At 22.5% G+C, this 15,384-nt stretch overlaps 1 protein-coding gene across 1 annotated transcript in view; it reads right to left on the bottom strand.

Annotated features, from left to right (window-relative positions):
* The window catches only part of LOC117172685 (claspin-like), a 42,709-nt gene that overhangs the window by 19,242 nt on the left and 8,083 nt on the right, over positions 1-15,384 (bottom strand). Inside the window, exons 3-5 of the mRNA XM_033360823.1 lie at positions 7,697-7,816; positions 7,477-7,617; positions 7,185-7,393 (exon numbers count right to left, since the gene is read on the bottom strand). Of these exons, the coding sequence (XP_033216714.1) occupies positions 7,185-7,393; positions 7,477-7,617; positions 7,697-7,816 (470 nt within the window). The remainder of the gene's footprint in view (positions 1-7,184; positions 7,394-7,476; positions 7,618-7,696; positions 7,817-15,384) is intronic.

The following is a 15,384-nucleotide window of genomic DNA, read 5'->3' as shown; positions in this document are numbered from 1 at the left end:
GATAAATTTTCAACTAAAAAATCAATTTTTTAACAGAAGATTAATTTTCTATTAAAAAAACGATTATTTTACAAAATACTTGATTTTTTAATTAAATTAATGAATTCTCAAATATGAAACACAAATTTTCAACGAAATAGTTGATTTTTGAACTAAGCAAAATCAAATTTCAATTAAAAATGGAATAATTAAATTTCCAATTTTCCACTAAAAAGATGAATTTCCAAACCAAAAGATTAATTTTGTAACAAAAGAGACGAATTTTCAAGAGAAACATGATGGAATGGAAGACAAATTTCCAGTTAAGACAAATATATTTCCACCAAAAGACAAAGAAATTTTCATCCAAAGTGAAGAATTTTCAACAAAAATAATGAATGTTTAACTATTCAAAAAAAAAACGATTATTTGACAAAATACTTGATTTTTTAATGAAATTAATTAATTATCAACTAAGAAATACAATTTTTCAACGAAATAGTTGAACTTTCAATTAAACAAAATCAATTTTTAGTCAAAAATAGAATAATTTAATTTCCAGTTAAAAAATATTATTGTTCGACTAAGTTGCTAAATTTTCGAAAAATAGGTGAACTTTTAATTAAAATGATGAAGATTTAACTGGAATACTTCAATTTTCAACGAAGTAGATAACTTTTCCAATAAGAAGTTTATTTTCCAAACAAAAAAATTATTTTTCTTCCAAAAAAATCGATATTTTAAACAGAACATAAGAATTTTTTAAGAAACAGTTGAATTCTCAATTAAGGAAGACTCATTTTTAACCGAAAATATGAATTTTAAATTAAAATAGATAAATTTTCAAACAAAAGGTGAATTCTTAACCAGGAAGATTAATTTCTACCAAAACGGGAAATTGTCAACAAAATACATGAATTTTCTGCTAAAACTGAGTGAAAATTTTAAGTGATAAAAATCGATTTTCAGCCAAAGTAGATGAATTACAAAAAATATATATATAGTTACATTTTCAAACAAAGTAGTAAATTTTTAACCCGAAAATATGAATTTTCAACTAAAATAATGTATCATTTTCAAACCAAAAATAGAATAGTGTTAAACTTTGTTTTTTAAATTAATTTCAAAGAAAAAATATGATTTTTCAACAAAATAGTTTAATGCAGTAATATAACGATACTTTTACAAATGAAAAATAATTTTTATTTAATTTTATATTGCAATTTAAGAAAAAAATAAGCAAGCTCTCGAAAAGTTCTCTGAATTTTAAAAAAATGTCGTGACAATTCCAGATTTTTTTCAGGTATCTCAAGCTTTTTCCAGGTATATTTTTTTAAATAAAGAAGGAATTCAAATATTTTGAATTTTTCTTAACAATCGACTCGAAATATGAACACATTTTCGCGATTTTATTATAAATAATGCGTTTGATTAGTTTCTAGGGATTCCATTAATATTTTTAATTTAGAAAGCTTTGGGAAATAATATTACATGATTATTCTTGAATATATTAGCGTGATTGATTAATTATTTAATTAAATAATACTAAAAACATCATTATTAATTTCCTGAATAAGTCTCTAAGGTCCATGAATTTGAATAATAAGTCAAACAAATTTTTATTTTATCTTTTTATACTTAAAATCCAGTGCACATTTAAGTAAAAATTGTGGGCAATATATTAATTTCAATTTAATCCGCGTCAAAATCCTAAACTTTTAAATAAAAATATTGTAGTTTCAACAAGATGGATGAATTTCTAACCAAATAATGAATTTTCAATCAACAAGCTTAATTTTCCACCAAAAAGATGATTTTTCAAGAAAAACATGATTTGTCAACCAAATAGTTCAATTTTGATTGAGAAAATATCAATTTTTAACCAAATAGTTCAATTTTGTACTAGAAAAGATAAGTTTTCACCAAAAATGGAAGTTAAATTGTCAGTTAAAAAAATTATTTTTTCAACAAAAAATCATGAAATGTTCATCCAAAGTGAAGAATTTTCAAGAAAAATGATAAATGTTTCACTATAATAAATGAATTTTCAACTAAAAAGATAAACTTTCAAACAAGAAAATTATATTTTCTACCAAAAATACGATTAATTAAAGTTCCAGTTTAAAAATAATAATTTTCGAATAAGCTGTTAAATTTTTAACAAAAAAAGTGAATTTTCAGGTAAAATGATGAATATTTAATTGAAATACTTTAAATTTCGATCAAAAAGATAAATTTTCACAAAAGTTTATTATTAAACAAGAAAATTAATTTTCTACCAAAAGTGGATTTTTTAAACAATATACATGAATTTTAAAAGAAATAGTTAAATTCTCAATGAAAAAAGACAACTTTTCAAACAAAGTGATAAATTTGCAACACCAAAATACAAATTTTCAACTAAAATAATGTATCTTTGACTAAAATAATTGAATTTTCAATCAAAAAGATTAATTTCTACGAAACATACCAAATTTTCAACTAAAAAAGACATTTTTTCAACCGAAAAAGATGAATTTTAAACTAAGAAGATTAATTTTCTACCAAAAGGAAAGAATTTTTATCCAACTAGAAGAATTTTGGACTGAAAACTATCATTTTCGACCAAAAATAGAATAGTGTTAAATTTTCAGGTAAACAATGATTTTCAACGAAAAAATACGATTTTTCAACAAAATATTATAATACAGTAATACAACTATACTTTTTAAAATGAAGAAATCTTTTTGATTTAATTTCATATTGCAATTTTTAAAAAATTAAGCAACCTCTCGAAATGTTCCTTGATTTAAAAAAAAATTCTTTGATATTTGCAGGTATTTTCCCTTTTTCAATTTTGCATGTCAACTAAAAGGAACATTTTCATAATTCACGCAAAATCCAAACATTTTAAATCATGGAGTTTATTCTAAACATACTTTAACACCAAAGTAAAAAACATTGCAAAATTAATTAATTTTTAAACATCTACTTAATAATTCCAATAAAAAATATCAAATTAAAAAAATGGAAAAATTAAAACTTCGGTTGAATAAATTCATTTTCAGAACACAAAAAAAAATTTTTAACAAAATAGTTCAATTTTCAAATGAAATTATGAATCTTCAACTGGAATAGTTAAATTTTAAACCAAAAAGATGAATTTTCTACTAAAATTCTGAATATTTAACTGGAACACTCGTATTTTTTTTTTATCAAAAAGATGAGTTTTTAAACAAGAAAATCAATTTTCAAATCAAAAAGATTAATTTTCTCCCAAAAAACTCAATTTTCAACAAAATACATAAAGTTTTAACGAAATAGTTGCATTTTTAATTAAAGAAGCCAAATTTTTAACCAAATAGTTGAATTTCAAATTTAAGAAATAATAATTTTTTAGCCGAATATGGAATGATCACATTTTTAGTTGCAAAATTAATTTTAAACCAAAAATAAGATTTTTCAACTACAACAATTAATCTTAAACTCAAATACTTGGATTTTCAAACAAAAAATTGTATTTTTACCAAAAAATATACCTTTTATTTTCAACAAAAACTTAAATAATAAAATTTCAAGTTAAAAAAAATTAATCTTCAACCAAACAGATGAATTTTCATATAAAACTATAGAATATTCAATTGGAATAGGTTAAACTTTCAGTGAAGAAAATTATTATTTACACAAAGAATGGTCACTTTTTCAAAAAAAGTGATGAATTTTAAAATAAAATTGTAAATATTTAACTGGAATAGTTGAATTTTAAACCAGAAAAATGATTTTTTAATTGAAATGATAAATCTTTAACCAGAATAATTGAATTTTTGACCAAAAATTTTAATTTTCAACCAAGATGATTAATTTATGCCAAAAAAGAAGAATTTTCAACTAGAAAGGATAAATTTTTAGTCAAAAAATGAATGTTCCATGAATGATATTAGTTTTGAACCAAAATTGTGGATTATTGAGCTGGAATAATAGTAACATTTTCAGTTAAAAAAATAATATTTCAGCCAAAAAACATCAAAATAAAAAACAGTATTTCAATTAAACAGCTCATTTTTCAACCCAAGAAATTAATGTTTAATTAAAACGACGAAGCTTCACCCAAAAAAGAAATATAATTTTTAACCAAAGAGTTTAACTTTCAAACAAATAATTTTATTTCCAAACTAAAACAGAATTTTTAACTAAAATGAAAATTATTTAACTGGAATATTGAATTTTTAACCGAAAAGAAGAATTTTGAAACAAGAAGATTAACCTTCAAATAAAAAGATAATTTTCTACAACAAAATTCGAAAATTAATTTTTAACACAAGAGAAAGTTTCAACAAAATACGTGCATTTTCAACTAAAAAAGAAAAAAAAATTCATCCAGACTTTGGATAATTAAATGCTTAATTGGAAAAAATTATTTTTAACAAAAACGATGAATTTTCAACTGGATTATTTAAATTGTAAGTTACAAAAATTAATTTTTTAACAAAAAGATGAGTTTTTAATAAAAATTATGAATCTGTAACTAGAATACTTGAATCTTCAACCGAAAAGGTGAATTTCCAGCCAAGAGGATTAATATGTCAACAAAAAAAGACGAATTTTCTACAAAATACATGAATTTTGCGGTAAAAAAGGTAAATTCTTAACCAAACATTGAATAATTAACTTTTTAGATAGAACAATTAATTTCCAAGAAAAAAAGATTAATTTTCAACTAAAATGATGGAATATTGTAGAATTTTCAACTAAAAAAAAAAGATATATTTTCTACCAAAAATATAATAAATATATTTTAAACCAACAAAATCGACCAATTTTCCACAAAATAGTGAACTCTTCAGCCACAGTGATAAATTTTATGGTACAAAGATGAATAATAACTAGAATAGTTAAATTTTCAATCGAAAAAATAAATTCCCAACTAAGAAGATCATTTTTTAAATATTTTTAGTAAAAAAAAAAATTCAAAGAAAAAAAAGATTTATCAACAAAGTAATTAAATTTTCAAGACAAGAGAAAAATTTTCAATTAAAATTATCTATCTTCAACAAAAATTAATTTTTAACATAAAAGTTTCACTTTCAAGCAAGTACTTGAACTTTCATAAAAAAATGTACTAGTTGATATTTCAATTTGAAAAAAGTTTTAATTTTAAATAAAAAACAGTTGATTTCAACCAAAAAAAAATTAGTTTTAAATAAAGAACATTTCAGTGCAACAAAAATGAACGATTTTTCAACCAAAAATAGAATAGTTAAATATAAAGCTATAAAAAAGCTATAAATAATAAAAAATTATTAGTAAAATTTTTAGTTCTAAAACTTGAAAATTGCATAATTTTTTAGTATAAATTTTCAAAATAAAACACTTCAATTTTACAGATTTAGCTTCAATCTCGACAAAGTAATTGTATAAATTTGACGATTATTATATCAGGGTGGCCGTTTTAATCAATGAAATAAATTCCTGGTCATCTCCGGGTGTTTTTTCTATTTCACAAATATTTTTCAAGGTCAATAAAATTTAAAAAATTGAACTCTAAAGCTAAAAATGTTTCCATTTGAAGTAATAGAAACTTTGCTGCAAATTAAAGCACTCAAATTGGAACTCTTGAGTTTTAAACTTTTAAAATTTACGTTTTCAAAACGGAACAATTTTTTATTGAATGCAGATAAACAGCCAAATACATTTTTTCGAACATTTATAAATTATAGAGTTCAAAGATTCATTTCGCAAAATATAAATCAACTTTATTATGTTCAATGCTCTAAATTGAAGAATCAATCAATAAATTTAAAAAAATTTAAAATTATATCATTTTACGCAATTTTAAGCTCAACAAATCAAAAATAGAACGATTACTTTTTTTTATAAACTGAACACTTCTTAAATTAAAAGCTAAATTATTTTAATTTTACATAATTTAAAAATCCTTTAAAAAAACTTCAAAATTTATTTTAAAATCTTAAAACATCAACACGTTGTTTTAAGATGTTTCCAATTTTAAATTGGTTTTTAAATTTTTTCTGAACTTCCCAACATCTTTTTAAATGATTCGAATTTATTCTACATTTTTTTAATCCTGCCAAATAAAAAAAAATCCCTAAAATGTTTCACAATCATTTTTGATAATTTTGTAAATCTTTCTCAATCTTTGCAAATATTTTCTTAAACAAATATTTCCAAAATAATAAATAATTTTCAACTTTCTTAGGAAATGTTTTTTATTCTTCTCAAGTCTTGCAAACTTCTTGAAAAGCTAAATTTTTTGTTCGTAATCTGCCAAAATATATATTTGATTTTAAATTAGACCGTCGACTATTTGCACCGAAATTTTTGTACGAATAGCCAAATTTTTTTAGACACACGTTCACAATTCGTTTAAATTTTTTGAAATCGTTTAAAATTTTTAATAAATTTTTTCAAAACTTCGAAATACTTCAACATACTCGATTTTTTTTAAGAATGAGATGTGTCAATTGTTATTTATAATCAAAAATCATCAACTTTAATTACAAATTAAAAATTTTTTAAATAGAAAAATTAAAATTGTAACGTTCGAAGTTTAGTTTTTGTGTTTATTTTTCAATATTCAATTTATAATTACTAATTTAAATGAAGTCACATATTTTTAAATATTAAGTAATTGTTCGTTTTCTGAATTAAATAATTTCAAATTGAATGACTTAAAAATATCAGATTTTAGACTGAAATCATATTAGAAATTTAATAAAAGCCTTTATAAAAGAATATATTACTTTAATGTTATTTTAAAATTGAAAATAGTTTATACAGTTTTAATATGGAAATTCTAAAATTGCGAACTAATTCCGAATCGTCTTGTAAAATCAATTATTATTCAATTTTTAAATTTTAAAGTACAATTCAATTTTAAAAATACAAAATTTGTTCTCCAAAATCTTTGATTTTAAACGCACCTAATTTTTTAATGTTCAAGTCTTCAAAAGTGCATTTTAAAATTCTTGAAATTAAAATGTACGCCTAAAAATTAAAAATGGAAAAATTTCTAAGTAAAAGATTTTCGAATTACGCATTCTAAACTGAATGAAACCATAATTAAAAATCATAAAAATTTAACTAATTCTTTTTAAAAAAAACCGGTTGAAATAAAACTTATATGACAAAGAAAAAAAATTGACTATATTTAATATATTATATTTATTAATAATAAAATAATTTAAAAAAAAATAAATTTGTCTCACCTGATAATATCAGCAAACATTTTAACTTTAGCGGCTGTAGTTGGAGCTTTTGGAAGAGCAGAGGAGATTTTCTTTCTGTTTAAAAATTCTTGCAATGTGCGCTGTTTTGGTCTGTGATACGGAAGAGACAATTCCGATTCTCTTAGCAATCTTTGCGTCTCGCTGTGAATTTCCTTCATCGCTGCATCTTTCGCAGCCCTCGCTGATCCCTGGAAATTTAATATTTGATAAAAAAATCAAAAAAGTTCCCAACAAAAAAAAGGGTAAAAAAGATATTAAAAATTAAAATTACCGCTCTTTTTTTCTCGGATTTTCCCTTTGGTTTCCCGTCAGCTTTATTTTCATCACTTGCATCCGATAATGCTCGGTCGTTTTCCTTTCTTTCATCAGCGGAATCATCAGAATCTACTAAATTTTTCATTACATTTGACGTCTGAAAAAAAATTAGGATCAGCGAAAAAATCCAATTTTAATGAATAAAGTGAGAGAATGTTGATATTCTATCGAATCACCTTTTTGGCTTGAATCTTTTTCTGCTTCTCGTCACGCGATTCAGAATTTTCATCACTAGATGAGTCTGTAGAAGCTTTTTCTTCCGAATCAGAATCTACTAAATTTTTTAGCTTTGATTTCTAAAAAATTAAAAATAGAATTTAATATCAGAATGTCTAGGTGATTTTAAATTCTTGACAAGTTTTTATTGTTCTCTGGGTCGATTATTTATTTCTCCCGGTCAATTTAAAAAAGATCATGAGATTTTAATGATTTCAAATGATTTTTAAAGATTTCAAGAGATTTCTAAACATTTTTAAAGATTTAGAAAATTATGTTTTGGGACAATACAGTTTAGGAAAGAATTATACTTCTTAATTTGTACACGGATTTTATTTTTAAATTTCCTTCTTTTAAATCAAATTATAATTCCTTACACTATCTTTTTCTAAAATTTATAAGATGAAAGTTTCAAATTCTGAACAAATTTTATTTTAAAAAAAAGAAATTGTAAATTCAAAGAAATTCTGATTTGGAACAAGCAATTTTCAAAATTACCTGTTCCAAGACGAAAATATAAATTTTTTTAGGAAATTCCCTGTTTGAAGTAAGAATTATATTTTTTCAAAAAAATAATGAAAATAAATAATCATTTCAAGGGATTTAAAATGATTTTAGGGTACTTTTAAAAATTCTAACAATTTTTCAAGAGCTTTAAAAAGTTTCAAAGGATTCTTAAGATTTTAGGTATTTTAAAAATTCCAAGGAATTTTCAAGAGATTAAAACAGGTTCAAAATTTCAAAGGATTTGAAATATTTTTAAGTATTTTAAAGGATTTCGTAGTATTTTCAAGAGATTTTAATAATTTGGCACATTGTAAAGGATTTTAATGTATTTTAAAAAATTAAAAAGGAATTTTCAAGAGCTTGAAGAAGTTTTAAGAGATTTCAACGTATTTAAAATAATTTAAGTTTTTTAAAGATTCCAAAGAATTCTCAATCACTTTAAAAAGTTTCAAGAAAATTGAAAAGATTTTACATATTTTAGGATATTTTAAAAGATTCCAAGAATTTTTAAATAGATTTAAATTATTTGAAGGGATTCAAATATATTTTGAAATTTCTTTAAAAATTCTAAAGATTTCAACAAATGTTTGGGTATTAAAAAAAAAACAAGAAACTTTTAAGAGCTTTGAAAAGTTCCAAAGGACTTACAAATATTTAAAAGTATTTGAAACACTTTTAGATACTTTAAAAGATTCCGAAGAATTTTTGATTCACTTCAATTATTTGCAGGAATTCCAAAGGATTTCAAACGATTTAACGATATTTTTTTTATAAATTCCAAGGAATTTTTAAGTTTTAAAAATTGTAAAGGGATTTCAAAATATTTTGAAATATTTTAAAAGATTCTGAAATATTTTCAATCGATTTTAATCAATTTAACGGGTTTCAAAGGATTTGAGGGTATTTTGAAAAAATTAAAGGAACTTTTTAGAGCTAGAAAAAGTTTGAAAAGATTTAAAAGAATTTTAAATCGCTTTAGTTTTTTTTTTCAAACATCCCAAGGAATTTTTAATAGATTTCAATTATTTGAAGGTATCCCAAAGGATTTAGGAGATTTTAGGGTATTTTAAAGGATTCCAACGATTTTTTAATGGATATAAATTATTTAAATAAATTCCAAATAATTATAAAGATTTAAGAATATTTTAATAATTCCAAGAAATCTTTAATCACTTTAAAACGTTTCAAGAAATTTGAAACGATTTCACATATTTTAGGATATTCAGATATTTAAATTATTTCAGGGATTCAAACAGATTTTAAAGATTTAAAAATTCCTTTAAAAATTTTAAAGATTTCAACGAATTTTTGGGTATTTAAAAAAAAGACTTTTTCAAGAGCTTTTTTTAAAAATTCAAAAAAATTCAAGAGCTTTCAAAGCTCTTGAAAATGTCTTGTTTCAAACACCCAAAACATCATTGAAATTATTAGAATTTTTAATGAAATGTTTAAATCTTTAAAATCTATTTGAATCCCTTCAAATAATTTAAATCCTTAAATTAAAAAATAATTTAAATCCTAACTTAAAAATTCCTTGGAATTTATTTCTAAAAAACCGTAAAATCGTTTGAAATCCCTTTGGAATTTCTTCAAGATATTTAAAGTGAATAAAAAATTCTTTAGAATCTTTTTGAGTATCAAAAAGTATCTACTAAAAAATTCTTGGAATCGTTTAAAATATCCTAAAATATGTGAAATCTTTTGAAATTTCTTGCCTTTTTTTTAAGTGATTGAGAATTACTTGGAACCTTCAAAAACCTTAAATTATTTTTGAATGCTTTGAAATCTCTTGAAATTTCAAGCTCTTGAACATTTTTGGCTATTTAAAAAATAGACATTTTCTAGAGCTTTGAAAAGTTTCAAGGGATTTCGAAGTATTTGAAACACTTTTAGATACTTTAAAAGATTCTGAAGAATTTTGGATTAACTTCAAATATTTGAAGAAATTCCAAAAAATTTCAAAGGATTTAATTGTTTTTTTTTTTTTTTAATAAATTCCAAGGAATTTTTAAGTTTTAAAAAGTGTAAAGAGATTTCAAAAGATTTCAAAGAATCGGAAATATTTTGAAATATTTTAAAAGATTTGGAAGTATTTTCAATCGATTTTATTCATTTAAACGGGTTTCAAAGGATTTTAGGGTATTTTGAAAAACTCAAAGGAATTTTCTAGAGCTGGAAAAAGTTTCAAAAGATTTCAAAGAATTATAAATCTCTTAAGATTTTTTTTTTAATCATCCAAAGGAATTTTTAATAGATTTCAATTAGTTGAAGGAATTCCAAAGGATTTCAAACGATTTAACGGTATTCTTTTTTATAAATTCCAAGGAATTTTTAAGTTTTAAAAAGCGTAGAGATTTCAAAAGATTTCAAAGTATCTGAAATATTTTGAAATATTTTGAAACATTTTAAAAAATTCTGAAGTATTTTCAATAGATTTAAATCGTTTCAAAGGATTTTAGGAAATTTTGAAAAACTCAAAGGAATTTTCTAGAGCTGGAAAAAGTTTCAAAAGATTTCAAAGAATTATAAATCTCTTAAGATTTTTTTTTAATCATCCAAAGGAATTTTTAATAGATTTCAATTAGTTGAAGGAATTCCAAAGGATTTCAAACGATTTAACGGTATTCTTTTTTATAAATTCCAAGGAATTTTTAAGTTTTAAAAAGCGTAGAGATTTCAAAAGATTTCAAAGTATCTGAAATATTTTGAAATATTTTGAAACATTTTAAAAAATTCTGAAGTATTTTCAATAGATTTAAATCGTTTCAAAGGATTTTAGGAAATTTTGAAAAATGTAAAGGAATTTTCTAGAGCTAGAAAAAAGTTTCAAAAGATTTCAAAGAATTTTAAATCTCAATTTTTTTTTAAAACATCCCAAGAAATTTTTAATAGATTTAAATTTTTTGAAGGGATTCTAAAAGATTTAAAATATTTTAGGGTATTTTAATATTATAAGGGTTTTTTAAGAATTCTAAGGATTTCAAACGATTTTACATTGTTTTTTTTTATAAATTCCAAGGAATTTTTAAGCATTAAAAAGTGTAAAGAGATTTCAAAAGATTTCAAAGGATCTGAAATATTTTGAAATATTTTAAAAGGTTCCAAAGTATTTTTAATAGATTTTAATCATTTTAACGGGTTTCAAAGGGCTTTTGGGTATTTTGAAAAGTGCAAAGGAATTTTTTTAAGCTAGGAAAAGTGATATATTTTTTAATTTTCTGAAGTATTTTCAATAGATTTTAATCCTTCTTAAGGGGTTCAAAGGATTTTAGAGTATTTTGAAAAATTCAAAGGCATTTTCTAGAGCTAGAATTTTAAATCGCTTAAGTTGTTTTTTTTAACATCCCGAGGCATTTTTAACAGATTTCAATTATTTGAAGGTATTCCAAAGGATTTAAAGATTTTAGGGTATTTTATAAGATCTTAAGATATTTTAAAATATTTCAAGGATTTTTTGATTGATACAAATTATATGAATAGATTCTAAATAATTATAAAGATCTCAGAATCTTTTAACGATTCCAAAAAATTCTTAATCACCTTAAAAAGTTTCAAGAAATTTCAAAATATTTCACATATTTTAGGATATATTAAAAGATTTCAAGGATTTTAAAAATAAATCTAAATTATTTTGAGGGATTCAAATAGATTTTAAAGATTTAAAAATTTCTTTAAAAACTCTAATGACTTCAACGAATTTTTGGTTATTAAAAAGTAAAAGAAATTTTCAAGAGCTTTGAAAAGTTTCAAGGAATTTCAAAATATTTCAAGGTATTTGAGAAACTTTTAGATACTTTAAAAGATTCCGAAGAATTTCTGATTGACTTCAATTATTTGAAGGAATTCCAAAGGATTTCAAACGATTCAACGGTTTTTTAAAATATAAATTTCAAGGAATTTTTAAATTTAAAAAGAGTAAAGGGATTTCAAAGGATCTAAAATATTTTGAATTATTTAAAAACATTCCGAAGTATTTTCAATAGATTTTAATCATTTAAACGGGTTTTAAAGGATTTTAGGGTATTTTGAAAAATTCAAAGGAATTTTTTAGAGCTAGAAAAAGTTTCAAAGGATTTCAAAGAATTATAAATCTCTTAAGTTTTTTTTAAAAAAACATCCCAAGGAATTTTTAAATGATTTCAATTATTTGAAGGGATTCTAAAGGATTTTAAGGATTTTAGGGTATTTTAAAAGATTCCAGGGATTTTTTAATGGATATAAATTATTTATATAGATTCCAAATAATTATAACGATTTAGGAATATTTTCACAATTCCAAGGAATACCCAATAACTTTAAAAAGTTTCAAGGAAAAAAACAAGAAATTTTTAATAGCTTTGAAAAGTTGCCAGAGATTTAGAAATATTCCAAAGTATTTGAAACACTTTCAGATAGTTTAAAAGATTCCGAAAAATTTTTAATTCACTTTAATTATTATTTGAAGGAATCCCAAAGGATTTTAAACGATTTTACGGTTTTTTTAAATAAATTCCAAGGTATTTTGAAGTTTTAAAAAGTGTAAACGGATTTCAAAAGATTTCAAAGGATCTGAAATATTTAAAAAGATTCCGAAGTATTTCCAATAAATTTTAGTCATTTAAAGGAGTTTTGAAGGATTTTAGGGTTTTTTGAAATATTCAAAGGAATTTTGTAGAGCTAGAAAATTTTTTAAAAGATTTCAAAGAATTTTTAATCGCTTAAGTTTTTTTTTTAAACATCCCAAGGAGTTTTTAATAGATTTCAATTATTTGAAGGTATTTCAAAGGATTTTAAACATTTAAGGGTATTTTAAAAGATTTCAAGGATTTTTTAATAGATTTAAATTATTTGAAGGGAATCAAATATATTTTAAAGATTTAACAATTTCTTTAAAAATTCTAATGATTTCAACGAAATTTTGGGTATTTAAGGCCATGTGACGAGTGGGTCACGTGATCAGATTCCTACCTTACCGACACCTTTTCTGTTTCCCAACTTATTTTCAAACTAAACGCCACATCAAGTTGAAAATTTGAGAAACAAAATAAGAAGCGCTAATAAACATGTGTCTGGTCATAAATTTTTATAATTATGAAAAAAGCAAAAAAAAATTGTTGACAAAAAAAACTTTTTCCATAATTCTAAAAATTTAGGACCAGACACATGTTTATTAGTGCTTCTTATTTAGTTTCTCAAAATTTCAACTCGATGTGGCGTTTCGTTTGAAAATAAGTTGGGAAACAGAAAAGGTGTCGGTAAGTTAGGAATCTGGTCACGTGACCCACTCGTCACATGGCCTTAAAAAAACAAGAAATTTTCAAGAGCTTTGATCAGTTTCAAGGGATTTCAAAATATTTAAAAGTATTTGAAACACTTTCAGATACTTTAAAAGATTCCAATGAATTTTTTATTCACTTCAATTATTTTGAAGAAATTCCGAAAGGATTTCAAACAATTTTACGGTATATAAAAAATAGATTTCAAGGAAATTTTATTTGAAAATATTTCAAATATTTCATTATTTGAAAATATTTCAAAGAATATGAAATATTTTTGAGTATTTTAAAAGATTCTGAAGTATTTTCAATAGATTTTAATCATTTTAACGGGTTTCAAAGGATTTTTGAGTACTTTGAAATATTCAAAGGAATTTTGTAGAGCTAGAAAAAGTTTTAAAAGATTTCAAAGAATTTTGAATCGCTTAAGTTTTTTTTTAACATCCCAAGGAGTTTTTAATAGATTTCAATTATTTGAAGGTATTTCAAAGGATTTTAAACATTTAAGGGTATTTTAAAAGATTCCAAGGATTTTTTAATAGATTTAAATTATTTGAAGGGAATCAAATAGATTTTAAAGATTTAACAATTTCTTTAAAAATTCTAATGATTTCAACGAAATTTTGGGTATTTAAAAAAAACAAGAAATTTTCAAGAGCTTTGATCAGTTTCAAGGGATTTCAAAATATTTAAAAGTATTTGAAACACTTTGAGATACTTTAAAAAGTTCCAAAGAATTTTTTATTCACTTCAATTATTTTGAAGAAATTCCAAAAGGATTTCAAACGATTTTACGGTTTTTAAAAAATCAATTTCAAGGAAATTTCATTTGAAAATATTTCAAATATTTCATCTATTTGAAAATATTTCAAAGAATGTAAAATATTTTTTTCAAAAATTTCAAATATTTTTGAGTATTTTAAAAGATTCTGAAGTATTTTCAATAGATTTTAATTATTTTAACGGGTTTCAAATGATGTTTGGATATTATTAAAACTTCCAGAGAATTTTCAAGAACTTTCGAAAATGCCAAGGGATTTACAAAGATTCAAAACGATTTCACATGATTTTAAATATGTTAGAGTAATTTAAAAGATTTCAAGGATTTTTTAATGGATTTACATTATTTGAAATAATTCCAAATGGTTCTAAAGATTTAAGAATAATAATAAAAATGTTAAGGAGTTCTCGAGAACTTTAAAAAGTTTTAAGGGATTTGAAAATATTTCAATAATTTGATCGGATTTTAAAGAATTTTAGGTTATTTTTTTGTAAATTCCAGGAATTTTCCACAACTATGAAAAGTTTCATGGAATTTCGAAGGATTTTTAATATTTTAGAGTATGAAAAAAATTCTTAGGAATTTGTAATAGATTTCAATTATTTTAAGTATTTTAAACAATCTCAAGGAATTTTCAAAAACTTTAAAAAGTTTTGAAGATTTCAAAGGATTTCCAAGAATTTTAGGGTATTTTGGAATATTCCAAGGAATTTTCAAGAGCTTTAAACAGTTTCAACGGAATTCAAAATATTTCAAATATTTTAGGGTAATTCAAAAGATTTCAATTCATTTTTAAGAGATTGCAAATTTAAAAAAAAAATTACCAAGAACTTTTATGGTTTTGAAGAATTAAGAAAAAAATGTCATGGAGTTTTAAAGAATTTACTAGAATTTTGGCAGATATGGAACGATTTTAAAGGATCTATAAGATTTTTGGCTATTTTAAAAGATTCCAAGGAATGTTATAACCTTTCCGACGGTTTTAATGATTTCAAGAAATATCAGATTTCCTTTAATTTTACGGAATTTTATAATATTTTAATGGATTTCAAAGAATCCACTGACAAGAATTGAGCAACTTCTTAGGATTTAAAAGATTTTCAAA

The sequence above is a fragment of the Belonocnema kinseyi genome, chromosome 5 (genome assembly GCF_010883055.1).
Source record: "Belonocnema kinseyi isolate 2016_QV_RU_SX_M_011 chromosome 5, B_treatae_v1, whole genome shotgun sequence".
In the NCBI taxonomy this organism is placed as follows: Eukaryota; Metazoa; Arthropoda; class Insecta; order Hymenoptera; family Cynipidae; genus Belonocnema; species Belonocnema kinseyi.
This window is presented reverse-complemented; position numbering and strand designations above follow the sequence as displayed.